The sequence below is a fragment of the Notamacropus eugenii genome, chromosome 5 (assembly GCF_028372415.1).
Source record: "Notamacropus eugenii isolate mMacEug1 chromosome 5, mMacEug1.pri_v2, whole genome shotgun sequence".
Lineage (NCBI taxonomy): Eukaryota > Metazoa > Chordata > Mammalia > Diprotodontia > Macropodidae > Notamacropus > Notamacropus eugenii.
In genome coordinates this window covers 422,011,387-422,023,820 of record NC_092876.1, presented here as the reverse complement: position 1 = coordinate 422,023,820, position 12,434 = coordinate 422,011,387, and the positions used below count along the sequence as shown (strand labels likewise).

At 35.5% G+C, this 12,434-nt stretch overlaps 1 protein-coding gene across 6 annotated transcripts in view; it reads right to left on the bottom strand.

Annotated features, from left to right (window-relative positions):
* The window catches only part of SCAF4 (SR-related CTD associated factor 4), a 95,656-nt gene that overhangs the window by 63,906 nt on the left and 19,316 nt on the right, over positions 1-12,434 (bottom strand). For all 6 annotated transcript variants that reach the window (XM_072615001.1, XM_072614999.1, XM_072615003.1 and 3 more), the window contains exons 2-4: positions 7,101-7,184; positions 6,634-6,678; positions 3,300-3,461 (exon numbers count right to left, since the gene is read on the bottom strand). In XM_072615001.1, coding sequence (XP_072471102.1) covers positions 3,300-3,461; positions 6,634-6,678; positions 7,101-7,184 — 291 coding nt within the window. The remainder of the gene's footprint in view (positions 1-3,299; positions 3,462-6,633; positions 6,679-7,100; positions 7,185-12,434) is intronic.

The following is a 12,434-nucleotide window of genomic DNA, read 5'->3' as shown; positions in this document are numbered from 1 at the left end:
TGTAGCTAACACTGATTACTATTTTATCAATGATGCTCTCAAATGTATAAAATCACAAAAAATTTTACAGAGATGACAAAGTCGACAGTTGGGTTCTTAATTTTTGATGTCTGATCAACCTTTTCCATTTGATATTTTCTTTCCCTCTTTCTGCTATCTGGACAACCAATCCCTGGACACCATAAAAACTACTGCCTCTTACATGTATTTTCTATGCTTATTTGCTCAGTCTAGCTACTACTCCCAACTTTACCACCTGAAATACAATGGTTATAGTGTTATTGATAAGAAAAGAATCCCACAGAACTACTACCACATCTGTTTCACTGGCAATTCTCCCAATTTTATCAACAAATGCACTAGGGATTATCAAATTTTATAACAAGCTATACTATCATTTTGTCTCCCTTCTGTTACTTCTCAATTTTCTGAGATTCATTCCCTTATATCATACTAACAATAACAGTAGTATTTATACAGTGTTTTAAGGTTGTAAATGTGCTTTAGATGTTATCTCATTTTGTCTCCTTTTGTTTTTAAATCAATTTTGCAAGGTAGGTTCTATCACCTGCATTTTACAAATAAGGAAAACTGAGGCTGAGAACATACTACTCTTCCAAACATGTATTGATCTTTGCTGTCGCATCTTTGGCTAGGAGATCAGATGTTAATTCTCAGAGGTTATTTCAAGGTGGCCTCCTCAATGTGCTGCTTTACACCAATTAAACTTCTTTAAGAAATGGTGATGATTTCAATTCATTTTTTTACTTGAATCAATTACCCACTTTCTCGTCAACAGCTTGCTGGCAATGCAGTAACTGCATGTGGTGACTACTCAATTTTATCTTCACTTCTAATTTACTGATTCTAATTCTTTGCTAGCTGATGGTTAGACAACTTGAAATTAAGAGATAAGTTTTTGAGATGTCATTTGGTACTTACATTTAGTTCCTCCTCTCTTTAAGAGAGTACTCATGAAATACAAGCATGAGAATTATGAGAAGTCCTTCATCTTGAATACCCTTACATATTGAATAATCATTTTCCACCATCCTCCCTTATACCTACTTTGGTAATGAAGCCACCAAGTTAAACAACACTGATTTGATCTGAATTCACTTAGCTAATTATTTAAAGAATGTATACCCTATTTATATAAAATCAAATTTGGATAGAATTTGAGAAATAAAGGAATATGACAGATAAGGCAAGAAGGAAAACAGGGAAGGAAACATTAATTTAGCATTTACTTCAACTTTTTGGTTTATAAGTTATACGACTAGAATAAAGCTAGCATATGATACTGTAGAATAAACAAGAAAAAGCTAAGTTAACTATAGTATATGACTTACTATGGAAACTGCAGAAAAATACAAATTTGTACTTAAGCTACTTTCAATATGGAAATAAAGCAAAGAAATTACAAATTAGTTGAAAAGATTAAGTAAAGTGGTTCTTTTATGGCATTAAAATCTTGATTGATTTTTCATGGGGGTTTTCTGATAGTTCACATGAATAATCCTTTTGCTACTTCAGGGATAACAGAGAGGAAAAAAATGCTACAAAGTAAACTTCTTAAGTAAAGGAATTCCTTAAGTAAGGAAGTCCTTAAAATTCAACAAGGTAGAATTAGGTAACAGGACAAAGTGGAAGCCATACTGACTGATCTCTAGGAAGAGGACAAGTAAAACTAGCTCAGCAAAATAAAACAGTATAACCTTGATATAAGCACAAATTGGCTTTTCTGAATCCAGTGGATGTAGTAGTATGTCACCATACTTCATGTCAGCTCAGATTTGAGAAGAGTTAAAAAAAAACCTCACGATAATAATTTTGAAAAGACAGGCTAAATGGAAAAATGTCCCAGGTCATTTAACCCTATCTGAAGAAGATTTGGTAATTGGTCACTTCCAAATGAGCTTTCTATATACAGTACAATCATGAACTAGTTAGGAAAAATATCAGAAACAACCCAAATTTTTTCACCGTATGCTTATTAAATTTCAGCTTATCACATCTGACTTCTGAGAGCTCTTTGGAGCCTGTCATTCAACTTGTAAGCTGTCCCTCCCAGCTTTGTGTCATATGCAAATTTAATAAATATATACTCTAAGTCCATATCCCAGTCACCAATCAAAGTGTTTAACAGCATAATGACAAACCATATTCCAGGGTACAGTGCACTGGGGATTTCCCTTCATGAAGCCCACATCTATCTCTACATTGTCTATGCAGGTAGCATGAAACTGGTCAATAATATGCTAAAATTTATGTAAAATTATCTATGGCATTCACTTGATCTATCACCAGTAAGAAAAAAGAAATCAATTATCAAATACATTTATTTAGCAATTAAAGTGTGTTTTATACAGATAAATACAAAATATGTACAAGAGGGCACTATGAGTTGGGAGAATCAGGAAAAGCTTCGTATAGAAGGTGATCCTTGAGCTGTGTCTTGAAGAAAAGTAAAGATTTCTGAGACGGAGGTGAAGAGAGAATGATGTCCAGGCACAGGATTTTTGGTGGGACATGAAGACAAGAGGATAGGCAACTGTTTGTGAGGAGAGACAGCCAGTTTTGACTGTTACCACAGATTTTGGGAAGGATAATAAAGTATAATGAGACTGAAAGATTAAATTGGAGCCAAATTGTAATGGTGCTAAAAGCCCAACAGTAGCTTATGTTTTATAATAGAAGCAATAGAAATTAATTTATTCTAGGAAAACCTTCCTTCGATGAATCCATGCTAGATTTTGCTGATCGCTAGTCCAATTTCCAAATGATCACAAACCCTAATTAGTTCTAAAGTCTCCAAAATTTCTGCCAAGAATCACTGGTCTATACTTTGTAGTCTCCATTGCCTTCTCATTTTTAGAAATTGGGGACATTTGTTTTTCTCCGAGACTTGTGACCTCTCATTTTCAACCATCTTTCAATGATAAATGATAGGAACAGTAATAATAGCTGCCAGTTATTTCAGCATCCTAGGATATAGTTCATGTGACCTTCCCCATAAAAGCAGAGTTTAATTGGAAGGAAGGTCATGCTTAATATTCTTCTATCATATTTCCATAAAGCAAAGTTATGTAAAAGATGGACATATTTAAAAATGGGAAAAAAAACCCCCTGTTTTTTCATGTTTCATGGAGAACTAAATTAGAAGATCTGGAATGCCATCCAAAGGACAAAGACATGACTGTGTTTCTTTAGCAGACAACCAACATTATTAAATTTAGATCAACAACATTCAGAATCCACAAGATTTCGAGTTCTAATTTTTAAGATTTAAACTATACCTTATCTTCAGATGGACAGAGATATAAATACTGGAATGTGGCTGTTATATTTTTAGAGAATCTTGGCCCAAAAACATCCTTGTCTGTTCCAAACTGATGACGAGACTGCCGCACAATTGAGTCAATTACATATAGTCCTGGAACCTTATATTCTGGTTTACACTGCAAACATAAAAAGGTAGTTAGTTGTTATTATTACAAGAAAAGTTTATATAAAATCTAGTTTTAAAATGCTTTAGTTGATCAGTATTTGAAGATTACTAAACCAGGCATCAGGAAGCTTTTATTATAGTCTCTGTTCATGGTTGGACCATTCTAATATAAAATGACAATACTACCTAAATTAATTTATTTAGTGTCATATCAATTAAATACCAAAGATTACAAAGCTAGGAAAAAACAGTAATGAAAATCATTTGGAGGCAAGAATCTCAAAGAAAGTAATGAAAAAAAGAGGAAGAGGGAGAAGGTGATCTAGTAGTATCAGATATATGAAGCTACACTACAAAGCAGTAATCAATAAACTATTTGGTATTAATTAAAAAATTAAAAAAGTCTGTCAGCAGAACAAGTTAGGTACCCAAGATCCAGACGACACTGAATAGCACAATGGCTGATAAATTCAAATACTGATGTTGGTCTGGGAAAAATTAAGTTTAGACCCCAAACACATAACATATACCACAATGTGCCTGAAATGGATATATGATCTAGCTATAAAAGGTCATAACATTAACAAATTATAGGAACAGGAAAGGAGATAACACCCTTAACAAGTATGGACAGAAAATCTTAACCAAACAAGGAAGAATAATCACAGGAAATAAAATGGACAATTTTGATTACACAAAAACTGGAAAGTTTTGCAAACAAAAACAATGAAGTTAGAATCAGAAGATGAATAGCTCAGAAAAAAAATCTTTGCAATAACCATAAACATTGAGCCTTTGTTCATCTGTAGATGGGGATGTTCTATAAAGCCCTAATCTTTACAAGGTTGTAGCAAAGACACAAATGTATTGATAACTGTAAACTGAGTATTGGTAAACTATGGCATCAGCCTACCCTTCCAAACTGAGAACTCTTCTCGACATTCCTGCTCGACAAATATTTATTACATGATTACTTTTATGATTTGTGGGCTACTGTGCTTATGTTTTATATAGAGGCAATAGAAATTAATTTACTCTAGGAAAACCTTTCTTTGATGAATCTTTGATGAGACTTTAGAACTAATTAGGGTTTGTGATCATTTGGAAATTGAACTAGTGATCAGTAAAATCCAGCATGGATTCATCAAAAAAAGGCTTTCCTAGAATAAATTAATTTCTATTGCCTCTATTATAAAACATAAACTCCTATTGGGCTTTTAACACCTTCACAATTTGGCTCCAACTTACCCTTTCTGTCTCATTATACTTTATTATCCTTCCCAAAACAATATCATTCCCTCAGGTCCGCAGGTCAACCCTGATGGTTGACTTTCAAAAATATAATTTCTGAAATATTATAACTTCATTCAAAACCCTGCAGTATTTTTCTGCTGTCTAGTGTATGTGTTTGGTCTAGTTTTCAACATCTAACAACTAATGTAGCTTTTCTCACTGGATTTTGAATCTGAAGATCAAATCTTAACTTTGTCTATATGATATCTGACAAGTCTTTTTCTTCTCTGACCTTCAGTTTTCTCATCTGTAAAATGACAGGTTTGGGCTACATGACCTCTCATTTCCTTTCTGGTTCTAAATGAGAGATTCTTAACCTGGGGGTCACAAATTTCTTTTTAAATATTTTTGTAACTATTTCAACAATCAGTTTCCTTTGCAATTTTTTAAAATTTTTGTGCATTTAATAACATTATTCTGAGAAGTCCACAGGTTTCACTAAATGGCCAAAGGAGTCTTTAACACAAAAAAGGTTAAGAATCCCCTCTAACCCCCACACTCCCACCCCCGCTGTAACACTGTAAGTCACAGAGATGGTGCTAACCACCACCAGTGGGAACTTCTTCACTAAGGAGTTACCTGTACCAGTGAAATCCTAAGTCCAGTCCCTATCCTTATCAGGGTAAGTTGGGAGCATGCAAAGCCTTTGGCTGGTGGTATGTTTAACCAACTTAACCAACCAACATTTATTAAACACCTACTTTATTCCTATTGCAGCCAGGCACTATGGCAGAGACTTTTGCATGAGGATACAAAAACAAGTCAAACAATCTGTGCTCTCAAGAAGTTCATGTTCAAAGTCAGGGGAGAGGGCAGAGTTAAAGAAGAAAAAGTAGAAAGAAAACAGAAAACTAAATAGAGGGGAGACAGAGATGAATATGACAGGGAAAAGTAGAATGACACCAAGAACTATACCACTTAGCTATAATTTTATCTTACAGAAATAGTGCAAGAATAACTTGAAAGAAAAACTGAATTCTTTGTAAAAATGTTCCATGAAGAACAATATACTAAATGGCCACAACGACATAAAGAAAAACACTCTGAAAGTATTTAGAATTCCGATCAATTAGTGATTTTAGAGGATTAACAATGAAGCATACTCCGCAACTAGGAAGAGAAGTAGTAGGCTACATGGTTCAGATACACATTTTCATATGTGGTCAATATTTATTTTGCTTATTTGTACTTATTTGTTGCAAGGAAGGGCTTTAGTGGAAGGAGGAAAGTCATTGGGAAGTGAAAATCAAATCCACAAACAAAAGATCATCCATAAGACATTTTTAAAAAACAAAAGTAACACAAGCATGTATCCTTAAAATATCAAAATACAGCCACATTCTGTAATTCAATCAAATTAACACCTTTTAAACAGAAAGTGGAAAGAAGCAGAGCATCACAAAATTTTCTTGTTTTACACCTACAAGGAAGAAGTAATACAGAGAAATGAAACGTATGTGAATTATACTTTTTTGAGCAATATTGACAAAATATTTTCCCTAAAAAAAAAATCTATGTTGAAATTAAGATAAAACTGTATTAGCCAAATATGCAATGTAAACATTCCAATCACTTCTATAACTACTTCCTATTTTATGACTACAAAATAAAATACATTATTTTGAAGATATTTTTTAAAAAAACTTTAATTCACAGACTGAGATTTACTGAACATACTAATTATAGGCAATAAACAGTTTTAACAGTTATTTTGGAACATTAAGATTTCATTAACCATTTTCTTGAAGGACTCTGAAAGCAAAATTAATCAAATTCTCTGGGTATATAAATGTTTGATAGTACAAAACTGTAGAAACAGTACATTTAAATAAGTAAAACAAGACAAAAAAGAAATTGAAATTAAAAACCCAAAGGGAAAGGTTAGTTACCTTCTTGATGAACTTTTCTACAATCTGGACTACATGCTTGTAAAGCTGAAGAAAAAAATAGTTATTGGTTAATTTTTTATATCATTGCTTTATTTTTTACAAATAAGAAAGTAAATGTTTTCACACAAAAAATATAATTACACTTAAAAGTCATAAAAATAATATTAACAGCCATCAAAACTATTTCAAAATACAAGCCAACAGATTGAGACAAAACCAACCTCTGAGAGGAAATTAAAGGAGATCAATTTAAAATACAAGTGGCTATATTTTTATATTTCAGCCAATAAAACCTAAATGTCGCCATAGTAATTACCATTAATGACCTATTAAACTCTAGTAAGCTACAGATGTAGCATGAGATATTAGACAAACAGTCCTGAACTAAAAGCAAAATTCCATTCCCACTACTTATGTTTCAAAATTTAAGATCATCATTTTAATGATATAAAATGTGTTTATCTTACCTTAATGGCTTTAATGGCAGCTTTAGTAATGAGAATCATCTTAGCCCGAGAAATGGGAGGCTTCATATCCATGAGTGAAAAGAGCTAAATATAAGATAACAAAATATTCAAAACAATATCTGAAAAAGTCAAAAACTTAAGCATGAACATACTTCTGAAATTACCTTGTCCCAAATGATTTTATACCAAAAGTCTTAAAGGTCAATGGCCTAATTCTTTGTAAAGTGCTCAAGAAGCTGTTGACCAGAACAGAGTTATCACTGTGAAAAGTAATAATAGCATTTGAAGATTACAAAGTACAAACCTGACATAGAAGCATGGCATATAGGAATCATAACAAACTTCAGTTGTCCCTGCTGAAGCCCTCTATCTAACCACACTGGTCTAGGGGAATTATAATTCTTCTCTATGTGAACTGTTGATCCTATCCATTCCTGCCTTCTCCAGCAACTTGGCCTCACAATCAATCATCCCTTCCCCACTTTCAAGTTCAATCTTTATCTACTGGCTTCTTACCTTCTGCATTCAAATACAACCAGTTCTTCCCCATTCTTAAGAACACTTTCTTTGACACTAGCATTCCTCAAGTGATATTCTAAAGTTTTCTTCCATTTCAGTCAAATTCTCAGAAAAAGCTGTCTACTTTTAACTCCATTTTCTCTCTTCTCAATCCTTTAAAATCTGCCTTCTCACCTCTCAAGTGAAATTAAGTTCTCCAAAGATACCAGTGATACCTGAATTTCCAAACCCAAGGGCTTTTTCTCAATTTTCTACTAATTCTTGACCTCTGCTTCCTCTGACACCATTTACCAAAACTCCCTCAGAAACACTCTTCTCCATGTGGGCTTCTGTGACAGTTTCCACTCATCTGACAGCTTCACTCTTCAGTATCCTTTCGCTATACCATCATTCACATAACATGCCCCTAACTTTTGACTGCTACCTAATGCTCTTCTTGGGACCCTCTTGTCCTTTCTCTATATATTCTCCTTCTTTGAGAGAAGGAGAAACTTATCATTTCTATGCAAATGACTCCCAGCTTTCTATCAGTATTACCCATTGTAATACCTGGGCCATCTCAAACTCAAAATATCCTCCCCCCCCCCCAAACTCATTGTCTTTCCTTGCCCTCCCATCCCCCCTCTGAACTTCCCTATTTCTATAAAGGGCAGCATCACCCAGACTTACAATCTACAAGTTAGGAGGTCTTAATTTCTCCCAGGACCCTTAAATTAAAAGGCGTGGGAACCATAATGCTTCCTCAACCTGAGAAATAACCCTGTGGAAGTGCAACTTGGCAGCTGATCCTGCAGGTGCTACAGTCATAGCTACCAAAGATGCAGAGAAGAAAGGTCCAAAGTGCCAAAGTCCTTGGCACTGTCAAATGGTTTGGCATCAGAAGCTGATGTATTTTTTATTAGTTCATTAAGTAAGATATATTAATACCTACTTTGCTGCTGAACCCTAAGGATGACCACAGGACCCTACCATCTGAGTTGCAGAATGGGAGCTCCTTGACAGAAGTCACTGTCTTACTTTTTTTTCTATTTGTATCCCCAGTACTCTGCACATTAAGAGCTTAATAAATGCTTTATTTGTTCATTCATTCCTCATTTTCCCTTACCCCACAAATTCACTCAACTGCCAAGTTTGAACATTTCCACCTCCACAAACATCTCTCCCATCCATACACATAGCATTCACAAAGCTACCACATCTTAGATCATCTCTGACCTGGACTATTTAAAAGCTTCCTAGTTGGCCTGAAGTTTCTCCCCAGCTACCAAAATGATTTTCCTAAAGCATGTCATTTTCCTACTGAATATACTCGAGTAATTCCCTATTATCTTTAGACTCATATATAAACTCCTCTGAGGGGCATTTAAGGTTATTCACAACCTAAGATCAACCTGCCCTTTCGGCCTCACTCTACATTACTCTCCCCACTTCAGGGTCTCTGACTACCAACCTAGCTTTCTTGTACTTCCTCTCACAAAAAGATATTGCATCTGTGCTTTTGCCCAAGCTATCTCCTATGCCTGGAATGAACTCCTTCATCTCTGCCTCCTAGAATAGCTAATTTCAGTCCAAGTGCCACCTTCTATATGAGATCTTTCTTAACAAAAAATGTTGTGTGTGTGTGTGTGTGTGTATACACTGAGAGAGAGCACACAGAAGTGCTTGTTTCTTCCAAGACAACATAAGCTCCTTGAAGGCAGAGAAAGGTTTCCTTTTTGACTTTGTATCTCCACCTGGGATTATGACTATTACAATGTAGGTACTTTAATAGACACTTTATAGACTGAGTTGCTTTAAGGATATTTTCATCCTTCAAAAGGTAACGAATCAACAATAGAAAATTCAATCCTCTATCTGCTTCCCACTAACAAGAGTTAGTGGCTAGGGTGAAATGATGAGTTTCGAGGAGGGAAGAGACCATTCTGTCCTAGAATGGAGACAGAGAAAAATGTTGGCATAATCTGACAACCTTTAAACTCTGAGAAAGCAGATTTCTAAAGGTTCAGAGGTAAGGCAGGTAGGATCTCACAGACTATAAATCTACAAACTCCCAAGAATAAAATTCTGAAGGTACAAAAGAAAGTAACTCCAATGAGGAAGAAATAAGAATTAGCTGAAGGGATCATTTCCCACCCACCCATGACTTTTGCTGTCCTCCCTCATCCCTGTACTTATTAATCACTGGCTATTTAGGAGAAAACTGTTCTCAGTCCTCATCTCCTGTTCTCTTATCATATCCCCTCAACAACACCCTGTCCAGTGATGTCCCATTCCAACTCTGCCCATTTATTTCTCAAACATTTTTCTTCCTCAAGTATCTTCTATATTCTCCTCCGCTAAGGACCTTTCTAGTCTCTCTAAATATGAAAATAAATACCACTCATATGAGCTCCCTCTTCTCTTGTTCATTTATTTGTGACCCCATTTGAGGTTTTCATGGCAAAGAAACTGGAATGATTTGCCATTTCCTTCTCCAGTTCACTTTACAGATGAGGAAACCAAGGCAAACAATGTTAAGTGACTTGTCCAGAGTCACACAGCTAGTAAATGTCTAAGGTCAGTTTTGAACTCAGGAAGATGAGTCTTCTGATTGTAGGCCTGGCACTCTATTCACTGTGCCACCTAGCTGCCCTCATCTCCTCTCTTAAAATTCCTTAATATCTTCTCCCACCTGTTTCTTCTTTCCCCAAGTCTCTGACAAGGAAGACTGTGCTGTTTCTTCCCAAGGCCAATTCCTTACACATGCATATGAACCCATAGTAAGGGAAAGACTGAAGATCTGACTTTGAGGGGAACTGTGATCTTCTCCAACAGATTACATTCATCTTGAGAAAACCCCAAACTCCTAAGTCATCAAACCTCTACTTACCTGTGGGTTCCTTCCTTACTTATTCCAAAATACTCAAGGCTTCCCCATCCTTAAAATACTTTCACTATGCCTAACCATTCCCCTAAGCTCTGTTCCTACATATTATCCTCTTTTTCTCAGCCAAACTCCTTTAAAAATCAGTCTCCTTACTGTCTCTACTTCTAATCTTCTCACTCCTTGGTCCTTTGCTCAGCCCTTTGGCTTTCAATAGAAGAAGTCATCACAAGTGAAAAACATGATGATCTTTTCTCAAGTTCATCCTTCTTACCTGACCCATTTTTAAGTCTCCTTCCTGATCATCTACACATTATGCATCCCAAATGTTGCTGTTCCTCAAAGTTCTATTCTAGGACCTCTTCTTCTCTCCCTATAACTCTCACAGTAAACTCGCCAGCATCCATGGCTTAATTATCACCTCCATGAATATGACTCCCAAGATCTGTATACCCAGTTCCAGTTCCTCCCCTAAGCTTCAATCTCATGTTACCAACTGCCTATTGGTTGTTTTAAATAAGATACTCTGGAAACATCAAACTACACATTTGCAAAACTGATTATCTTTCCCTGCAAAGCTCCCCCTCAAAACTTTATGATTTCTGTTGATGGTACCACCATCCTACCAACCCCCTGCATTTGAAACCATCATTTTATCTTCAACTCTTCACTCTCCCCACCTCACACATGCAATCTGTTGCCAAATCTTGCCTTTCTACCCTCACATCTCTGCATACCATGCTTTTCTCTTTAGCAATTGCAAAAGCTTAATTGGTTTCACTGCCTCAAGTCTTTCCCTACTTTAATCCATTTTCCACAATGCTGTCAAAGTGAAAATCTAATCAAGTCATTGTCCTACTCATTAAACTCACTCCTGTTTGGCTTCTGAAGCCTTATACACCCTGGTCTCAAACTATCTTTCTATCCTCACAAGATACTACTAGTCTTTCTGTACTCCACAAATCAAATGGCCTTCTCTCTATTCCTCATACATAATACTCCACCTCTCGTCTCCTTGCCTTTACTCTGATCATCCCTCATGCATGTAATGTACTCCCTTCCTTGCCTCCACCTTATTCAGTCCTCTTCTTTTAAGACTGAACTTTTGACAACATCTTCTGCATGAATCTTTTCCTAATTCCCCCAAATGGTAGTGTCCTCCCTTTCAAACTACATTTTCCTTAACTTTATATGTATTCATATTTGTTAACTGTATATTTATGTGTTATGTTTCCCATTAAAATTTATGGATAAACATTTTTCTATTCTATGTACTTGTACTTTGGCAGCTAGGTGATGTGGTGGATAGAGAACTGGGTTTGGAATCAGGAAGACTCATCTCTGAGAATGAAAATCTGGCCTCAGACACTAACAATGTGACCTTGGGCAAATCACATAATCCAGTTTGCCTTAATTCCACATCTGTAAAATGAGTTAGAAAAGGAAATGGCAAACCACTCCAGTATCTTTGCCAAGAAAACCTCAAATAGTGTCACAAACAGTTGGACTTGACTAAAACATCTGAATTTTTATCTCCCAAATCCAGCACAGCAAACTTTAAGTGATAATAGGGAACTTATCAACCAAATTCAACTTAAACAGAAATAGAAAGATGAGAGGGCCAGTAACAGAAGAGCTATATAAGTGCATGGTATAGTACTATAAAAATAGTGCTAAAGCTCAGAATGAATTGAAACTATTGAGGAAAGAGGGCAACAAAAAGGAGGGTTCTGATCTATATTAAAAAGGGGATAGAGTGACTCCTTAGTGTGACTGCAATGATGATAACAGGAGGAGAAAAAGAGAGAAGGCAGAGATGTTTAATTCTTATTTTAGCCTGTTTTCTCTGCCAAAGAAAACTATCTCTGCACTGGAAATTTTCAATAAAAATGGCTAACTGGGAACTGTAAAAGAACATCTAATTGTCCTTGTTGAATTTAAGTCACTAGCTC